This window comes from Lineus longissimus, chromosome 7 (genome assembly GCF_910592395.1).
Source record: "Lineus longissimus chromosome 7, tnLinLong1.2, whole genome shotgun sequence".
NCBI lineage: Eukaryota > Metazoa > Nemertea > Pilidiophora > Heteronemertea > Lineidae > Lineus > Lineus longissimus.
The window spans coordinates 4,368,695-4,387,435 of NC_088314.1; the positions used below are offsets into that span (position 1 = coordinate 4,368,695).

Consider the following 18,741-nt stretch of genomic DNA (forward strand, 5'->3'; position numbering starts at 1 on the left):
GACACTCATAGCCGTTTCAGATGCCTTCACAAGAGCGAGGAACAATCTTCCCGACATCTGTTCTGGGAAACTATGTTCTTGTTAAGTATTTTGAATTAGTTCGCACCTGTTAAAAACAAGTTTTAGAAATAGGCTGCTCGTTCGTTACGTCGTCGCTCGAAGGGGTTGCTGAACCTTCCTTATATATTGTCGTCGGGAACCGTTTGCCACTAAGCAGTTACCACTAAGCACTCGTACCAACGATTCATCCGATCGGGACACGATTATATGGATTTAGCAACCTCAACATGACCAAAGTGATGGTTTTCCGATGTTACGGCGTCATGGTTTCAATCGATATCTTCTCATGTATCACCCATTAGGCTGGGCTTAATGTCGTCACTGGGTCATTGATGGAACCTCCTCTCGGTGAGTCGCCTTTAGGGACAATTCATTCAGACCTCGGGTGTTATGAATAAAGACTAGTAAATGCTTTTACTGAAAACCATCTACACATTTACACCACCGTCACCAGGATTTTCTGTACGAACCTGAACCTAAAAGCAATTGCTAGTCGTTAATTATATCACACAATACCGCCGGTAGCTCTAGTTTATTATTCGCTGTAACATGTCATAATGTATATGTGAAAGGAAACTCTTTTCAAGAACGCATTTCGAACAAATACTGGATTTCCCGAGGTTGCCAGTGATTTGCTTAAGAAGCCAGTGAACTATAGATAAAAGAACGATGCCTCAAATCCATTTTAATGGTAATCTATTCCCTTTTACAAACGTATTAAGAGGTCATTGAATCGTCATTTAACAAGATTTTTATTTCATTAAAATATATTGCAAAACAACCTGGACCAGCCAAGTTACTGGGTACCACTTTCCTTTATCCTCGCACATAAAAGGACACAAGGCTTTTGATCACCCAATCATTTTAAGGGTTTTGTGTAGTGATTTTCGAGAGTGGAAACCTATAAGACTTAGACTTCAGACTTAAGATCAGAGAAGAAAACAAAATCTTCATATTAAAAGGACGGATACAATATGGCATATACAATACAATATGGCATAAAATATTATACAAAATATTAATATAGATCACAGAATACAAAAGTACATGATGGTGCACAATGTCAAATTAGATATGACCTGGACACAGAACAGGTACATGTACAAGTTAATTGCAGTAAGTGGGGTAGCCCTTTCTCCAGGATGTACCCTCTGCAGAGACGCTGTCCTGCCGTTCTCGTTATCAACATGATTGACGTTTTGTAATTCTGGACTTATGAAACAAGTTTGAAAATCCCTTCTTTGACTAGCCAGAAACCATACAGAAACCATATCACATGTGTGGACCAACTTAAGGACAGAATCCTTATTGACAAAAATATATGGCTATGTATTTAAAATATATTGTAGGACTAGTTTGAAAATATAACGCAATATTCAAGACCAGCTTGTGGACTACTGTCTACTTCTTGTCCAAATCCAAATAGGTGGGCAAAATGTCCTTGACCAGTCTGTGACAATGAAGCTTTAGTTGACAATGACACCATCCATGATCCTCAGTTTAGCTGTAGCTCCTGCCTTCTCACTCGTCAAAGTCATCACCTGGAATGAAGAAAACGAGTTCATTAAGTTAAATTAAAAACAACTTTCCTGACTAGCCAATGTACTGAATGTTTCATTATTTGTTTGCTACCTGAAGACAGTCAAGCCTAAGCCCCTTCAAAGAACTAGGTTACACAAGCAAGTTCCTTGATGATGAGATTGCCCCCAAAAAGTGGGATGTTTTTGGCCTACACATCTGCCAAAGACAACTGTACACAAATCCAACTGAAACCACAGAGTCACCTCAAAGGGTTTTTGTAGTATGGGTGTCAGAAGCTGAGTCCTTGTGTGTTGCCTATTCCAGGGCAAGCAAAGAGCCCATCCACGTGAACAAAAGCTTGTGGTGTATTCCTGTCTGAAGACGAGCCACAGGAAAAACCAAAGTGACATCCAACAGTACTGGCACACAAGATAAACTTAGTCACCAGATCTAAGGTGCCATGTTAGAAATGGTCTTGATATGTCAAACCACAAGACACCAAAGACAGAACAGGAAAACAAACATTTATAATATCTCACCTTCAATCCCTCATGATGCTGGAACATGAACCTAGGATACCGGAACGATGCATGTGCAATCAATGCTTCCTTGAACTCTTGTTGGATGGCTTTCTGCGACCACTTGCTGCGAAGCTTGTCAGAATTACGCTGAAAAATGGCATACATGAAGCAATGCGTATAATTAGTGAGTTGGAAGACTCCATGCATAGAAACCAACTTCAAGGACCAAGTTACCCTGCTCAACAATGTCTTGTCCCATGCTCTCATTATCTGTCAGAGCATCCAATAGAAAACAATAGAAAACGTTCACCTACCAGATCAGCGAGTTGGAAGACTCCACGGAAACCAACTTCAGGGTCCAGGTTGCCCAGATCAACAATGGCTTGTCCCATGCTCTCATTATCTGTCAGGGTATCCTTGTCGACGATGTGCAACACAATATACCTGCAAAATTGATTGAAACTTTTTAATGTAAGATTAGGCCAGGCTTTTTTAAAGAAAATTATAAAACACCTTGGTGGCAATGTAGCATTGTTTTCACTGTAAAATGCATTGGGCCTCATTTTGATCTCGGTGCATGTGGTTGTTTATTATTTACATACCTGTCGTTGAACTCTTCATATGGAACAGAAAACTCGAATGTCTCATCCCAGACAGGATTCAAGGTATCTGATTGGACCTGAAAATATGGCAAAAGTTACACTACTGAAAACCACCAAATTTTTGTAGACAGTTTCTTTTCTCAATTAGTTTCAAAATTGAGGGTCCTGGACCACATTTCAAGCTTCAAGAGACACTTTTCCAGGGTCATCTCAAGCCCTGGTAGTTCTGTTAAAAGGGGTACATGCCCATACCATTTGTCCTGAGCAATCAGTTCTGTAGTAGAGTGTAAGTTGGAAACATAGGACAGAAGGACAAAAAGATAGAGTGTGAATAGTTTCATCCACATTTTACTCCTAGAGAGTCAGCCCTAACAGCTTCTGGCTCCAGTACCCACTCAATTCATAGTAAATGTAATTCATAGTAAAAATTATCATCTAATACTACTGTTGTATTTTATGCTGAGTAAATCCATTTTCTAGCAATCAAAGACTCGGACATAAGAGCATGCCCTAAGGGAAACCCTACTACAACTAGTATGGGAACAGGAAGTTTGGTGAACACGCCTACAAGTTGAGTCTTCATAAAATACCTACTGTCCTAGTTTCAGCTTCAGGCTTTGAAAGGAATGACAGGTGAGATATAACTTGTGGATACACGTGCTATGAAAACATATACAATGTACTAGTAACAGTTCGGACAGTTTCCCTTGCTGTTCATGAGAGTGAATCGACTGATCAATATAGAATCTGTATACCACAAATCTCAGCGTTTTGTGAGACCAATACCAACAGGGTGGTACATACTTCTAGACTCAAACTCAACATTGGGCTATCATCAAAATTTATATTCCTTCAAACAATCAACAAACAACAGAGAGAGGAAGTGTGCACTAGTTCTGAATTTTAAAGCCACCCAGACGGTTATGCTTGCAAAAACCAATGTGGCCAAAACAAGGACTAATGTATTTTAAAAGGAAAGCGTGATACATCAGAAATATGGCGTTTTCGAAACTCTTACCTCAGTGACACCCAACTCAGTTTTCCCGGGGATGCTGACTTTCACATATGGATCAGCTTTCTTGTCGATGTCTCTTGGGACAAGATCTGATGCCCTGTGAACGGTAACCAGCAGGGTCTGAGGAAGACGATACTCCAGGCTTATCTCAATCTCACCACTTATGCTCATGTCAGTCTGAGAAGAAAAAAAGGTTTATTCATTTTTAAAATTTTGAATAGAATGTCACAAAATCTACCGATGTCAATCCTATTCAGGCACTATCTGTCACTTCAACACAACCTGGTAGTTCGACGCCCCGATTCACACATAAATGAACATAAATGAACTGTCAAATACAAAATCTGTAATGTTTCAACTCAGAAGTCAGATTACAAACCTCAAGTGCCAATGGAAACCAAGCACTGTAAATGGGGCGGTCAATGAAATCAGTGGTGGCCAGGTCCATGATAATCTCGCCCATGAAATCATCACTGCTCACTCTGTCCCAGTCCCAAACTTGTGCAACAACTTTTGTGTCATGCAGCTCTTCTTCTGTCAACTTGAAGGTGAAGACATCACCAAAGATAGGGTTGGTGGTCTTTTTTTCTGTGGATGTCCTTTTGATTCCTTCCTCCCACCTATCTGGGTGAAGCCAAACCTGAAAACAGTTGAGTATAAAAGCCTCCTTTTAAAATTCCAAATTCATGCATGTCATGCACATCAGAATGTGGTGAAATCGTCTCAAAGCTTGAAAACTGACAACGAAGGACTACCATGCTTACTACCCTTGGTGGCACATGGGCCTTCCATCATGATCATCCACTCATGTCCACTGGAGGAGAAGTATTGGTGCTGAATTCAAATGTTACTTGGCGACATGCAATTGGAATTCGTTTTCCTGTAATGCCAAAGGTCACATATATCAGGGATTCAAATGATGCCAAAGCAAACATGTACCTTGACAAATGGATCCGATCCATTTCCTCGCAGATCTTTGGCATTCAGTTCCCTGGCCTTGATCACTTTTACAAGCAGACGTTCCTCTTTTGCATCGTATTTTAACGACATCTGGAGCTCTCCTTGGATATCACTGGTTGTCTTCATCACCGACGGATCCAACTTCTTGAAAATCTGTTTCAGCAATACCATGTTTTCCTGACAAAAATTACAAATATTACGAGCAATCTAAACAAGGGTTTCAGATATGTCACACGAAGTGGACTCCTGCTGATGATGAAATTACTACTTAATAAAAAAAGAACATTCACACTAAAGTTTGGAAAAAGGCACGAAGTGTACATTTCCTGCAGCCACTAAAAAAGATAATGCATCACCAGCTGGATGAACAATACACAAGTCAGACTTTCACAAACTCGTGCCAACTCATGCGGTTTGTTGGCCACCGGCACTACCAACGCCCATGAGACATAAAATAAACGACTCTGATTCAGATAATGTATTACCTTCGTGTTAACATAAGGATCATTCCTCACTGGTTTCCTTCTCCTCTTGCTGGAAGACTTGGCTGTGATCACCCTTGACAACATCTTGATCTTTTCACTGTCAATCAACTTTTTCTTTTGAACATCACCTCCAGGACCTGCTTCCACATCATGAGGTGGCGAGGCCATAGCTGGAGCCGCAACCTGATTCTCAGTGCTTGCTGTTGTTCCCATGTCAATACATGTAGGGGTAATCTGAATAAAAGAATTGACAGAAGAACTACAACCAACAGTTAATCGAAGGACCTCAAAAGGAATCAACTGACTCTTAACGCGTTATAATGACTTACAAGCAGTTTCACTCACGCAACGAAGTAAAATGTTGATGAACTGTCCACCATGTTGTTTACGTTCACTACAAGCCTGTCATGTGACCCCATAATTTCAACCTCGGTTAGATGTGGAATGTGGAAAGTTTGACATGCTTTCACTCTAACTCACAAATAGCTCACTGACCTACATACCAGGTAAGACGTCGGTCACATGATCAGAAAATGTCAGCGACTATGGTTGAGAAAACGAGTGATCAAATTTTAGTTTTAGGCTTGATTAAATGCACGAAGGAAGGAAACTATGACGGTTGCAAGGATGTAATGTCAGAGATTAAAGAAACAGACAACTGGCAAACCCATTATTATGACAAGTCCGGTGATTCGATTGGTATTTTGGCTGCCAGATGGGGACAGACGAAAATACTGAAATATCTTTATGAAGACCATGGACTTTTCCTGGAGCTGTCAAACTTCGATGGTAAAAGACCACTTCACGAGGCAGCCCAGTTTGGTCACTTAGAGACCTTGAAGTTTCTCCTGTCAAGCGGGGTTGATGTCAATTGTTTAAAGCGAGCTGATTGGTAAGAATTATCGAGCAGTCTTGTAGAATCGGATGGTGGTCATCCTAGACCTAGGCATTATCTACCAGCGTTTATCTGCGTTCACAATGAGCTGATCACGTATCATCATGCACATTGCTTAAAGATCTACTGGAAATTTCATTTCATCATCTAATTGATATACACGTAGTTGCAGATTCTGGTGTTCACCCAAATGAATATCCCAAAGTCTTGAGGCATCTATCTCTTCTATGGTGAAAATCAGTTCGAAACCTTCAATTTTGTTTTTCAGGACTCCATTGATGTTGGCGTGCACTAAGAGTAACATTGATATTGTAAAAGAGCTCATAGAATGCAATGCTGACCTTCTCAGAAAGAACAAAGATGGATGGAATTGCTTCCATGTGGCCTGCAGGTAAGATAGGCTGCATACTTTCCATTAAAGACCTACTATGGTTGTTCAAAGAAATGAAAAATTGAACTTAAATTTGAAAATTTCTAAGTGTAAATTCATCCTCTTGAACTGCTGTTTCATCAGTGAAGTCTGTAATGATCAGTTTAATTTGACTTTGTATCAATTCTATTTTTATAGGATTTCTTGATACCAGTACTTTCTTTCAGTCTTCAACAGACCATTTTAATTTTAGCATCAAGTGCACTTTTATCTGTTGCAGAGAGGGTCATCCAGATATTTTGCATCTTTTGCTCAATAGCAATCCTAACATTGGCTGCACAGTCAGTAAAAATGGGCGGACACCTCTTCATACCGCAGGTAGGTAAGGCATCTATAATTATTTACCTATTCACTTCTCTTCATCCCTTGTGTGACATTTATCCATTTACACTGCCAATCGATCATACATGTAAATGAAGATAAGGGGGTTTATGACAGTCTGAACCAAACTTCTAACCTCCAACAAAACCACCTTTACCTAATTTGGTACCAATTTGAAACTGCAATAACATGCACTTTCTCTTCTCTAGCTCTGCAAGGCTGTAAAGATGCTGTAGAGGTTCTTCTGACCCAATGCAACTATGACTCAGATGATCAGGACAGTTGTGGTACCACACCATTCATGGATGCCATCAGAGCTGGATACACAGATGTTGCAAAACTCTTGGTGGAAAAACAAAAGGTTTGTTGGAGAAGCCATTGAGTTTACATTGATCTTACATTGAAATGCCAACTGGTACTGATGCACTCCTAGGTGGATAAACATGATAAAGGCTCAAGTGTCAGTTGACAATATCAAATGAGTTGATACATTATCCCAGAGGCCTATAGTGATTAAAACTTATTAGTTATAAAAAAGTTTTGAAATATTTTTGAGAAGCTGTGTGATTTGCTTTTTTCAGAAAAGTTTTGTGACTGTGAACAGAAAGAATTTAAGTCCATGCACTATCTTATTTGTCAGGTTGATATATCAATGAGAGACAACTTGCATCGTCAACCAGTCCACTTAGCTGCTGAATGTGGCCAGTTAGGATCTATGGAGTTCTTGGTACTTGAACATGGCATAGATCTGAACTCAAGAACTGACAATGGGACTACACCGCTTCATTTTGCTGCAAAAGAAGGCCATGAAAAGATGCTGGAACTTCTTTTAAAGCTTGGCTCTGATATCACTGCAGTGGATTACAAAAATCGAACAGGTGGGTTTAAGAAAGGAGAACCATCCATTTCAATAATCATGTGCAAAGAAATATCCAGATAAACTGGCGGCTGCCCTTAAAACTATGAAATGAGAACATGTCTTCCACACTGGTTCTTGGTGTAAGGTTTGATCTGTTGGGACTCAAATGCCTTATCTGAGGTGAGAAGTGGAATCTGCCTCGAAGCATCATTGTGGAACTATGGTGAAAATATTTTTTTCTTATTCATAAATTGTTTATTTTACCCTTTGCTTTGCTTTCCAGCACTTCATATGGCCAGTGGAGGACAATACGTGATGTGTGTTAAACTACTATTAAAGGCTGGTGCCATGGACACAATGGACTCTAATGGGCAATTTGCAAGAGACTTAGCAAGGAAACCAAATGTTAAAGACTGTTTCAATTACTCAAAGATTTCATGACAAAAACAAGGATTTTCCATCTTTCTAAATAATCATGAATTTATTCGAAGCAAGAGACATTTGCTCACGTTAGGAAAGCAGATGTGTGTGTATAGGAACATTATTGTAATAAAATAAATGATGAGGATAGACAATTTATTAGTTTAGTTTCTTTTGTCTTGCCAAGATAACCATCTGTGGGAAAACAAAATGCTTATTTGAGTAAGTTCTGGAAAGCAAACATTGATTACACCGACGAGATTCTTTCAGACCATGCCAACGCCAGTATACCAGGTTAGTATATAGAATGCCTGCTTTGGCAATTCGGGGGGGGGGGCATCTCAAAAGCCATATAAGAGAGACTATAATGTCATGATATGAGTGCTTCATTGGAGGAGTAGAAAACGTCCCCGTAGAAAAGGTGTCCGGCCCTATTGTATTGTATTTTGACGGATCATGGCAAGAATATAGGCGGTTCTATGAAAGGTCATGGCTGTCAATACATCGGATATTAATGGTTCTCCAGATTTTCTGTCGGAAAACGAATACGCGAAACTGAACTTGATGATGGGATCATTTAACCATCCGGGTATAAAAAGTGGTTTTCAATGTACTCCGCTTCTAGATATTTCGTCGATGTTTTTGTAATGAAGGAGTGAAAAAAAACTGAATATTGGGATGTCATTATAACCACACTTGATGATTTATATGATATCGAAAGTCGACCAACGGGTTGCGGATCATCCTCGAATACCCATACCGAACTTCAAGAATATTTTGCCTCCGTGCGTTTTCAAGAAGCTGAGCGATGTCAATACATTAAGGGTCAAGATGCGAATACCACCTGGCACCAGGGTTTTCGATATACTCCGCCTCTCGATATATTCGTTTTGCATGCGCCGACATATGAGTGAAAAGCCTGATCTCAGGATGCGAATACCAGGGTCATCCTCAGTCACAGTCATGTTTCTGAGCTGAGGTCAGTAAGTATATAAAGTTAAAGGCCCTGTAACACAGGATGGTTGCTGATTGGCTAAGACTAAAATCCGGGGTTCAAAACCTGTCTACTATATAGAACTTTGGAAGAACCTAGAATTACATTGGTGATATTTTTCAGATGAAAGAAGTTGAGCCGTGTAATGTTTCACAACCCGCTCCTGGCTCCCCTGCCGTTTGGCATTCATACTACATAGTACGCACATAAAACGTCCCCATGGGAGTAATGCCGCGAGAGTTCGTATAAAGACAAGCTGCGATCTGACGGCCGTCGGTGCCATAAGTAATCGCGTAGTTCCACTTTTTTAGCTCAGATGGCGCCAGCTGGGGTCCTGTCAAAATCATTGTCCCACCTGAGGCTGATGAGGAAACTTGCGAAACTCTACAGAGTGGCCCAGAAAGGTTTTCCCTTGCACAGTGTGAAAAATTACTTCGGAGCAATCCGCAACCGTTCATGTTTTGAAACGTACTGAACCTATAATGTGACCAGGCCAATAGGAAGGATAGAGGCCCAAGTCTGAGTGCCCTTAGCGGCTGGTCCTCGTGGCAGGTATCAGGTCACTGATCCAGTCAGTTGATCAGACATCAACACAAATATATTTTAGATATTAGGTTTATGATAATCTGCTTTTACATGAAAACATATGTACATCATCTAGCAGTTTAATAATTTAATTTGTACAGTGAAATGCATTAATGTGGATGTAAGATTAGGCCTACAGGCCAACAACGGTTGGGCTACTGCTTCATGTAGGCTATGCAGTTTATCTGAAGCACCATCATTGTGATACAAATAATAACAATAATCCCCCTTAGAACATACAAAGATGCAAACATCTCGTTTCTGTACAAAGCGATCTGACCAGAATATATACACCCTTTTGAAAGACCTTGGTCCGGACATCACAATTTCGGTGCGTCTTTTATTCAAGACAAATCCTACAAGGTGACACAAAAAAATCAATACTTTTGATTCGAGCTTGACAGATAACCAATAACGTCCAATTAAACTTAGAAATATGATCGTAAATGGTTACCGTGGTATTGCGCAATACGTTTATACCGGGTAATAGATCAAACTTGGGTGCTAAAGATCGCTCGTAATCTTTGGCTTCATGTGGCCGGAATTCGGTAAATTTTTGATGATATTATGGCGGGAGTTACTCATAATCAGAAGTATAAAATCGTTTTTGTGTCACCCAGTATTATATATTATATTAAGTCTTGTGAATGACGTTGCCAACAAGCATTTCCTAAAGCTATATACATGTATATAGGACTTAGGGACAATAAAATTATGAAAATTATGATTCCGAGTCTAAAGAGTCTCGCTGTGGTTTGATATTTTCAGAACCAAACATCCTCTCCTGGCCGATAATGTATTTGAGGGCCTCGCAAACATCGTCAACATATATGGTGGGTTTCCTCAACTCACTGTAAGCATTCGTATCAAAGTCCCTGTGGCCACGGTAAGTCGACCTCTGCTTCTCCGAGAGTTTCTCTTCCTTCTCTGGGTCGAACACCCCCGTCCCAACAAGAATCCCGTCAATCTTGCGCACCGTCTGCGTACTGAATATAGCCTCTGAGGGAACTGCGCGACATTTTGAAATGGCGATCTCGTTACGTAATCTCGTGATGTCAATCATCCCTCCCATTTCCTCGAACATTTGGAAGCTACGCCGCCGCTGTCGCTGCATGTACTGGTCGTAGAGATTGGCACCAACGATATCAACTTCGGCGTTGTCTCTGGAAAGGAAGATGAAAATTATGACTTTGATATGAACAAAGGATAAGTTACCTCCCTGGCAAAAGCGACCAGATGAAAGCTCTGAAAATAATCTTGTTTGACACCCGTCATAATAATGGATCCTACGAATCAAATGTTCGGGTGCTGAAGGAGGAAGATACTGATAGGCTATACCCGTCTGAAATCTTATAATCCACATAGGAATTTAACTAAACCTACCCAATAAAATAGAGTTTCATGATAGGCTCCTTGAAACCCATCTTCTTGGCTTGCATAGTGATGACATGTTCCGCATACCGATAAGTGATCTCGCTCGGTTTGCCCACCAGTGCCGTGTACTGCAGATCGTAACCCGTAATTTTCTGAAAGAGAAAAATCTCCATGCTCAATAAAAATGCATTCTCAAACCCAGTGGTTTTCAATATAGTTTCAAAATTGGACCAGGCTTGTGCTTGTGACTGTTCTGGTATTCCTGGGGCGCCACACAAATACTGGACTTCATCATTATCATTACTATGTAAACATGAATGAAGGGTTATCTGGTGTCGAAGTAATTGCATATATACCTTATAAAGACTTTCTAAACACACCAAAAAGGACCCGTTTCCGAACCGCGGCATGCAGGCCTCGGCCATGAAGACAAGGTCCATGTTACAGGCGAGGATTGGTAGATGCTTCTCGGGGAAGCCCTCTGGTGCCATGGTGGGGTAGCCATCTGTCACCAGCAAGTCGATTAACAGTTGTAGATGAGACTCCCATTTGTTTGGCTCGCCGAACATCACGATAGCTGAACGCAAACGAGAAAATAAATGAGGATGGTATAACTTTGGTCGCGCGTCCGATAACAGCTATATAAGATCTGTTAATAACTTATTGTCTCACAACATATGACTGTTAGGATACCTTAAACGTGTAGAAACATCGGCTGCCATTTGAAACTCGATTCAGGTAGACATACCTTCAACTCGCTTTACGTCTTCGTTCGCCTGGTATCCATTCGCCTAAAAAAATAGAAGAGGAAAGTTATCATTAGCTTAGATTGACAGTTGTTCACCCATTCCACCGGAAGATTCTCAAGACACCATGAAAAAACAATAAGAAGGCCCAGAGAGTCAATTTTAGCAAGGATCTAGTTTCTCCGCTGATTAGAATGTTGCTTTTCTCGTGTCCGCCAAAACAACGTCGCTACCGGGGTGCTCCAAATATGAAGATTTGATTTGTCCTTTACTCAAATTTACCAAATCATGATATATTAAACTTACCACTTTCTTCCTGTTGGCATGATCGACCATGTCCAATAATGGGAACCCCCTGATGATGTCATCAATGGTACATATGTTGGTGAAGCCAAGACTGAACAAGTGTCAAGGAAACGATAACTATCAAAGCTTTCAGAGTGATTTACATCGTTGACCTATCTTTGAATGTCCAAGGCCAGGTTCGATAGGAAATTAAAATTTATGACTGATTCAAGTTAACCTTGATCTATACCATCAAGAAACAAGTATCATGAAACGGTGACATAGCAATAGATCATGATGTTATGACACAAATTACAAATGTGCCAGTGACCTTCGACTAAGTGGGTGAAATGTAGGCTATGACCAAGTTGGAGTTCGTCCAACTGGGTAACTTCCTGAGTAAGCCCGGGGAGTAAGTTGGTTAAGGACATAGGCCCTAAACAACGGCGAAAACCAGGCTGAAAGCATTTTATTTTGATACACTTTCAAAAAAGAAATTCCATTCCCGTCGCATTTGTTTATGCCTACGATATCATACAAGCAAATGCATCTGAAAGTGCGTCCGCTACTAAATAGCTGACAGTGCGTCCGCTACTATATAGCTGACAGTGCGTCCGCTACTATATAGCTGATAGTGCGTCCGCTGCTAATGCATCCGCGGCTATATCTGATAATGCATTCGTTGCTATAGCTGATAATGCGTCCGCTGCTATAGCTGATAATGCGTACTGATATAATGCGTACGCTGCTACAGCTGATAATGCGTCCGCTGCTATAGCTGATAATGCGTACTGATATAATGCGTACGCTGCTACAGCTGATAATGCATCCGCTGCTATAGCTGATAATGCGTACTGATAATGCGTACGCTGCTATAGCTGATAATGCGTACTGATAATGCGTACGCTGCTACAGCTGATAATGCGTACTGATATAATGCGTACGCTGCTACAGCTGATAATGCGTACGCTTCTATAGCTGATTGTCCAGTGCGTCCGCTGCTGTCAGTGCCTTCTGCCTCTGGACAGGATACAGTCAAATACGTATCATTTTGCTGCTAATGCTCTAAGCCCATCGTCAACCATCGAACTTCTAGAAAATGATATTTACATAAACATAATGATTGACCAAACTATCTGACTTAATCGCTTGACATGTAATAAACAATTCCAGTAATCAGCTGATTGATGACGTCAACAGTGACCCGAATTGCCGTAGTTTTCTCCGTGCCTGGCCTGGGACACTCGTGTTGAGCGTGATCAGGTGAACCTTGACATTAACTCGTATTTCTCAATCTCTGCACAATTCTACCATTTAGCCTATTAACTGTCCAAAGGGCATTGTTTTTACATCTATTAACTTTGACTTCACAATGTCATACATGCCCCAGCCATGCACTGCCGGGATGCACTGTCGAATAGAATAGAATGTGCAAGTGAAACTTTCATTTGCTCTGGAAGCCAGTGTAGAAGTTTGAAATGTCCGAGGATAGGATGTCCGGGGAACAAAGGATTTCTTATGCGCTTTAATCTCTGAGCTACATGTATATATTGACGGACATGGCCTCTATAGAACCAGATTCAAAAATCCGTCAGAATACAATAGGGTCGGACACTTTTTCCAGGGGGATATTTTCTGCTTCTACAACTGTTAATCGAAAGCATTACTACCAAGCTTTCGGGTGCTTGTTCACCTTCCAATCTCTACAAAGGGCTTGTGAAAGTCAACATGATGAAACAGGCAGCTCAGTTGAACGAAGCAAACACTGAAATACTTGGCATTCTTTAATCTCAACTTGACAAAGGATACTCTGAGGCTATTTCCCTGATAGGGCCCTGTCCAAGGACCAGCGTGTATTTGTCATGGTAAGACTTGAACACTCGTAGAGGAGTCTGAGCGTGGATGACCTGGTCCCTGGTGATCTCGACCCCCAACCATTCGGACAGCGCCTTGGCCTTGTCCTCGTCTTTGTTGCAGCCGTTCGTGCAAAAGGCGATGGGCACCCTCGGGCTGTTGTCAGGGTTCAGGAGGTATGGCATCATGTCTTTAGCTGCTTGGAGAGGCTTGGAACCACGCGCGATGACACCGTCGATGTCAAACAGGACGCCATATCGAGGCTGGAAGAAACGACACGTTGATATGAAGGGATTTCGTTTACAGCCGTTTTGGGGGCCATGGCAGATGTCTGACTTGATGCTCTTATGGCGATAGGCAGAAGCAGTGGATCAAATGGGCCATCTTTGGGTGACTTATATGCACAGGGGCATTGGGTCTTTTTTGATTCACCACTAAATATGTTTCTCGTACTAGTGTGAATAGTTTTGACGTAGTGTGAGATGGGAGACACCCCTTTTGGCGACTTCGTGTAACTTTATCTTGCCTACCTAGCTGCTGCCAATAGAGTCGCTGAGGGGATATTAGTTCGTTATTTGTATTGCCTCCCACTACAACAGCAAAATATATAATTTATTAGTTACCGGAGCCTTACCTGATTTAGTTCTGGCTCCTGCTGCTCATCCCCGCTTTGCGCATTTTCAGTAAACACCGCGTCATCATCGCTCAGGAAATCGTCTGCATCTTCGCTGGCGCTAAGGCGCCGTTCCTCCCGAATTGTCCGGGGCGAGTCTCTAAAATGAGAAAATCATCAAACATGTCAATGTAAGGAGGAAGCAAAACGGTACAATCGCTTAAGATTTTGTGAGACTCCTATATCCTGATGGTCCTTCCGGGTGACAGGATGAGGCCGGTGCACTGCCTCCGGAGTATAGATTTTGTTCGCGCGAAGGACCTGACTGTGACGCCAGAGTGTATATGAATTTGGCTTCATGAGCCAAATTCTGGCTGGCCATCTCAATCAGGGGTGACACTACATACACATAATAAAAATAAACTTTACTAGTATAGACCTAGATATTTACCTTTTAGTTATTGCAAGAACATTATTACAAGACCGTTATTGAAGACCCGGGACAAACGTAATCTATCTAAATTGCGCAGAATATCATTTATATGATATAATACCACCGAGAGTTAAACAATACAGTAGGCCTACAATGACTTTAAATATGAGATAATAAGAGATAATTATACATACAGTATCTTTCCGCATGTTTTTAGTTTGATTTTCGGACTTATGGTAGGCGAAGACATCACTACTGCGATCAGCGTTGAGAGGAACGCAGGTAGAGTTGGGTGGTTGCGTTATAGCTCTTTTCTAAATGACCTATTCATGTTTGCTTCAGATGGGTAACCATAATTAGGCTGACAAAATAACCCAAGTCCCTGGATGACCTAATATTTACCATCAATCAAAAATCTATATTTCAATAAAACAATGGCCCCCAACAATCAATTAAGTTCAAAGCCCGATTTGGCGCAGGACTATTATTGTATTACTAGCGGGTACCTGTCCAGTACGGCCAATAGAAATATCCGTTATTGCCTATACAGGACCTTACTCTAAGATAGGACCATCGTGGCATAACCAGTGATTTTCAATGTACTCCGCCTATGGATATTTTGTAAAGAACGAATCAGTGAAAAAAGCCTGATCTCAGAATGATATAAGACCATCCTCGAACACCAGAGTCAGTCGTATGCTCCACCCCTCGCACACGTTGTCTAAGCTCGGTCATTAGTGCCGAGTGTTGCACTGAAGTTCAGGGTGGGGACACTATGCCCAGTCACCTTCCATCATCAAATTGTCATGAAAGGGATCAATTCAAAATCTGGCTGACTTAACGATTATAATACCGACTGGACCTGTGTGAGAGCTTTCCGTGCAGCGATAATCGTTGTGCGAAACGATGCTCTGTCAACGCGCGGCGCGGATTCGAGGGACGGCTCCTTAACGTCATTGGCCGGGTCGTTCTCGATGCCTATGCATGGTCCAAAGCGAAGATCTTTGGAAGCAGCTGGTAAAATTATAGTATTATTTTCCCACCATGCAAATATTCCTCAAAAAGCGATGATTTCTTGCCCGGTAAAAAGAATACGCGCTTATTATTATTCCTTTTGTTATTAGAATAGGCTTATTTGTAGTTGGCTAATCATGCTAAGTTGTGAGGGGGAAACTTACAACCATGCAGAAGGCGAGAATGCTGAGGCCTGTTCCAAGGTTCACAAATAAAATACCAGTTTAGGGGTTGGGAATCGAAAAAAATCTGTGTAGAGACGTAAAATAGTCGATGACTTACTTGGCGATCGACTTGAACTTCATCCCTGGACTTTCTTTCGCACAGCTGGTAATGTGAAAAAGCGAAAATTTATCGAATATTTTGTGACCTCGAAAGAGGACAATAGAATATCTTGTTATCTTCTATCTTGAAGTTTTATCACAAATCTGATTTTACCACTTCCCAATTTCTATTTATTCCCTTTGGTGCGCGGCGCATGTCAATCCCACGTGCTCCCTCGTGCTTTGATTGGCTGATTGAAATTAGGTTACCCTTCCAGATAGCTGAATAGGCAGTGTTTTAGAGAGAAACAATGTAGGTCATAGATTAGTACAGAATTAGGTAATACCTATTATTGTTTACCACTTTTAATCACGAGTGGTTTATTTGCTATTTGACAAAAACAGATTTATCTAAATAAGCAAACAATAATATGTTGAAAGGAAAAGCATACTCTATTTTTCACGAAAACAGATTTTAAAATTTCTTTCATATATTTTGAAGAACAATCAACTTGAACCTTATACAGTACAACCTCTCATTTATATGCGAACTTTAAATTAGTTAATTGGCATTTCTAGTGGAGGTAATATTAATTTGCCAACATTGATATAATTATGCAGGTTGTGTTAATTATGCAGGTTGTGTCGCACGCTATTACATAGGCAGCGTACATCATTATAGTAATACTCGTTATTAGAGCACAAGGGGACAAACAACTCAATGAACTGCAATTAATGTTCGCTTGAACCTTATACAGTACAACCTCTCATTTATATGCGAACTTTAAATTAGTTAATTGGCATTTCTAGTGGAGGTAATATTAATTTGCCAACATTGATATAATTATGCAGGTTGTGTTAATTATGCAGGTTGTGTCGCACGCTATTACATAGGCAGCGTACATCATTATAGTAATACTCGTTATTAGAGCACAAGGGGACAAACAACTCAATGAACTGCAATTAATGTTACAATATACAGTAGCTTGGCAATGTGATGCACAGTGAAGATAATTAAACATACATTCTGTTTTAATTAGGAGAGCAACGGATATTGAATTCACTCCACTCCAATTAACTGAACTTTGTGTCTAATTATGTTCATCAATTACGCAAACTTCACTCCTGTTAGGTCTAATCGACTACCTACGTGAACAAGGGAAGCCATTGTTTTTGTTTACTGTCCGTAATTGCGTGGTGATCGGACCAAAAAGTCACCATGGCCGTGTCCGCAATTCGGAGTAGAGAGGTGTCCGCCGTACCGAGGTTTTGGTTAAAGCAAATGACTCAGAAAAAATCGGGACTGAACGAACATGTCCGTAATGCGGTGTCCGTAATGAGGTGTCCGCCTGGCAGAGGTGTCCGCAAGGGGAGGTTCTACTGTATTCTTTTCTCGAAGACCCTTGAAGATAAGAAGCGAACTTCGACTTCTTGGACATGATATACAAGAAGGGAAAGCCCGGGGAAAGCAGGACTGGTGTAAAAGTTTTAAATGTCCTGATATGGTGTCAGGTGAACAAAAGATTCCATATGCGCCAGAGGCAGTCCGGTGACATAAACTTTTTGGGGGCATGATTCGGAAGAGGTAAATCCAGAATTTATAAAAGAAGATACGCATGCTGAATGTGCTACCTTGTGAAATGAAGAAACTGAAATCTTCCCAACGATAAGCTTGTTTGGGAGGGGACTAAAACCCGAAACGCGCGCGTTAAAACATCGTTCCCAAAACTTTGATAATTATCAAATTCAATAGAACAAATAAACATCTACTTCAAGTTCATAAGCGCCCACTTGAAACTGTTTGAAGAACAAGTTCGCCGAAAAAAAGCCAGCAGTTTACGTTAGATTTAAAAACACTCAATATCAAAGAGCACATCAGCTGATTTACACCACGAACCAAAATAAATTGATGGTGCCTTGATGCATCATCTTCATATTTATGCATATTCGATACATGTAGATAGACCTATAAATTACAAATGACTTCCTGCATATGATAAATATGAGCCGGAAAATGTCAAATCTGATTGATGTTTATCTATAGTGACGTCATCATACCACTTGTGGTAACAATGGCATGAAGTGTTTCCTTGAGCGATGACCTAAATTGCAAATAAGCGAATGTCCTCCAGTTTGTTGGGAGTAGGTCACCTTATGTCATCGATCCCCTTTCAAGGACGCCATGTAATGATACATTGATTGACCAATCGGATTCATCCACGGTGAGACACTGATTGATTAAATTGCTGCTACGTCACGGACGCCTTTAATTGATCCTGGATTGATTGAAATTGTTAAGAGTGCCACCTAACACGAACACCGCAACCACTTACAAAGTGTCCCTGACCTGACTTACGAAAATATTTACGAGTACCAAGTGAGGGTCAGATGACCATCTGTCAGAATTCTGTGTCGGCAACTGATTGCGGCTTCCATAGAAGTTACAAAGCATTTCCTGCAAGCATGTTCCTTCAGGCGAGACAACACAAGT

At 40.9% G+C, this 18,741-nt stretch overlaps 3 protein-coding genes across 5 annotated transcripts; 1 reads left to right on the forward strand and 2 right to left on the reverse strand.

Moving 5' to 3' along the window:
- Positions 1-730: 730 nt before the first annotated feature.
- Positions 731-5,565, reverse strand: LOC135490923 (synaptotagmin 2-like). 2 transcript variants are annotated; one of them, XM_064776503.1, is made up of 9 exons: positions 5,494-5,565; positions 5,165-5,423; positions 4,659-4,856; positions 4,099-4,359; positions 3,723-3,896; positions 2,705-2,781; positions 2,417-2,546; positions 2,121-2,249; positions 731-1,601 (listed from the first exon to the last, which is right to left on the reverse strand). In XM_064776503.1, the coding sequence occupies exons 2-9, from the start codon at positions 5,375-5,377 to the stop codon at positions 1,527-1,529; spliced, it is 1,257 nt and encodes a 418-aa protein (XP_064632573.1). In that variant the 5' UTR covers positions 5,378-5,423; positions 5,494-5,565; the 3' UTR covers positions 731-1,526. The 2 variants fall into 2 exon arrangements, with proteins under 2 accessions (XP_064632573.1, XP_064632574.1); XM_064776504.1 differs by having other exon boundaries at positions 5,165-5,398; positions 5,494-5,564.
- A 133-nt stretch (positions 5,566-5,698) lies between these two features.
- LOC135490831 (ankyrin repeat domain-containing protein 16-like) lies at positions 5,699-8,236 on the forward strand. Its single transcript, XM_064776374.1, has 6 exons — positions 5,699-6,056; positions 6,328-6,450; positions 6,710-6,807; positions 7,020-7,171; positions 7,451-7,688; positions 7,953-8,236. Exons 1-6 carry the CDS (start codon positions 5,710-5,712, stop codon positions 8,108-8,110), a joined length of 1,116 nt encoding a protein of 371 aa, XP_064632444.1. The 5' UTR covers positions 5,699-5,709; the 3' UTR covers positions 8,111-8,236.
- A 1,446-nt stretch (positions 8,237-9,682) lies between these two features.
- LOC135490830 (haloacid dehalogenase-like hydrolase domain-containing 5) lies at positions 9,683-16,426 on the reverse strand. Of its 2 annotated transcripts, none has more exons than XM_064776373.1 (8): positions 16,270-16,426; positions 14,562-14,700; positions 13,883-14,190; positions 12,095-12,185; positions 11,791-11,833; positions 11,399-11,619; positions 11,052-11,194; positions 9,683-10,831 (listed from the first exon to the last, which is right to left on the reverse strand). In XM_064776373.1, exons 1-8 carry the CDS (start codon positions 16,290-16,292, stop codon positions 10,390-10,392), a joined length of 1,410 nt encoding a protein of 469 aa, XP_064632443.1. In that variant the 5' UTR covers positions 16,293-16,426; the 3' UTR covers positions 9,683-10,389. The 2 variants fall into 2 exon arrangements, with proteins under 2 accessions (XP_064632443.1, XP_064632442.1); XM_064776372.1 differs by lacking the exon at positions 16,270-16,426 and adding an exon at positions 15,168-15,327.
- Positions 16,427-18,741: the final 2,315 nt, after the last annotated feature.

What these genes read in the sequence shown, in the direction of transcription:
- LOC135490923 (XM_064776503.1), bottom strand. Translation starts at nt 5,377, where the DNA reads ATGGGAACAACAGCAAGCACTGAGAATCAGGTTGCGGCTCCAGCTATG. An exon ending in ATCCTTATGTTAACACGAAG is followed by an intron (nt 4,857 to 5,164) that starts GTAATACATTAT and finishes AATTTTTGTCAG; the next exon opens with GAAAACATGGTATTGCTGAA. An exon ending in AGCATCATGAGGGATTGAAG is followed by an intron (nt 1,602 to 2,120) that starts GTGAGATATTAT and finishes TCTTCATTCCAG; the next exon opens with GTGATGACTTTGACGAGTGA.
- LOC135490831 (XM_064776374.1), top strand. Translation starts at nt 5,710, where the DNA reads ATGGTTGAGAAAACGAGTGATCAAATTTTAGTTTTAGGCTTGATTAAA. An exon ending in TGCTTCCATGTGGCCTGCAG is followed by an intron (nt 6,451 to 6,709) that starts GTAAGATAGGCT and finishes TATCTGTTGCAG; the next exon opens with AGAGGGTCATCCAGATATTT. An exon ending in TCTTGGTGGAAAAACAAAAG is followed by an intron (nt 7,172 to 7,450) that starts GTTTGTTGGAGA and finishes CTTATTTGTCAG; the next exon opens with GTTGATATATCAATGAGAGA.
- LOC135490830 (XM_064776372.1), bottom strand. Translation starts at nt 15,223, where the DNA reads ATGTCTTCGCCTACCATAAGTCCGAAAATCAAACTAAAAACATGCGGA. An exon ending in ATCAGGGAAATAGCCTCAGA is followed by an intron (nt 12,186 to 13,882) that starts GTATCCTTTGTC and finishes ACACTTGTTCAG; the next exon opens with TCTTGGCTTCACCAACATAT. An exon ending in ATGAAACTCTATTTTATTGG is followed by an intron (nt 10,832 to 11,051) that starts GTAGGTTTAGTT and finishes CTTCCTTTCCAG; the next exon opens with AGACAACGCCGAAGTTGATA.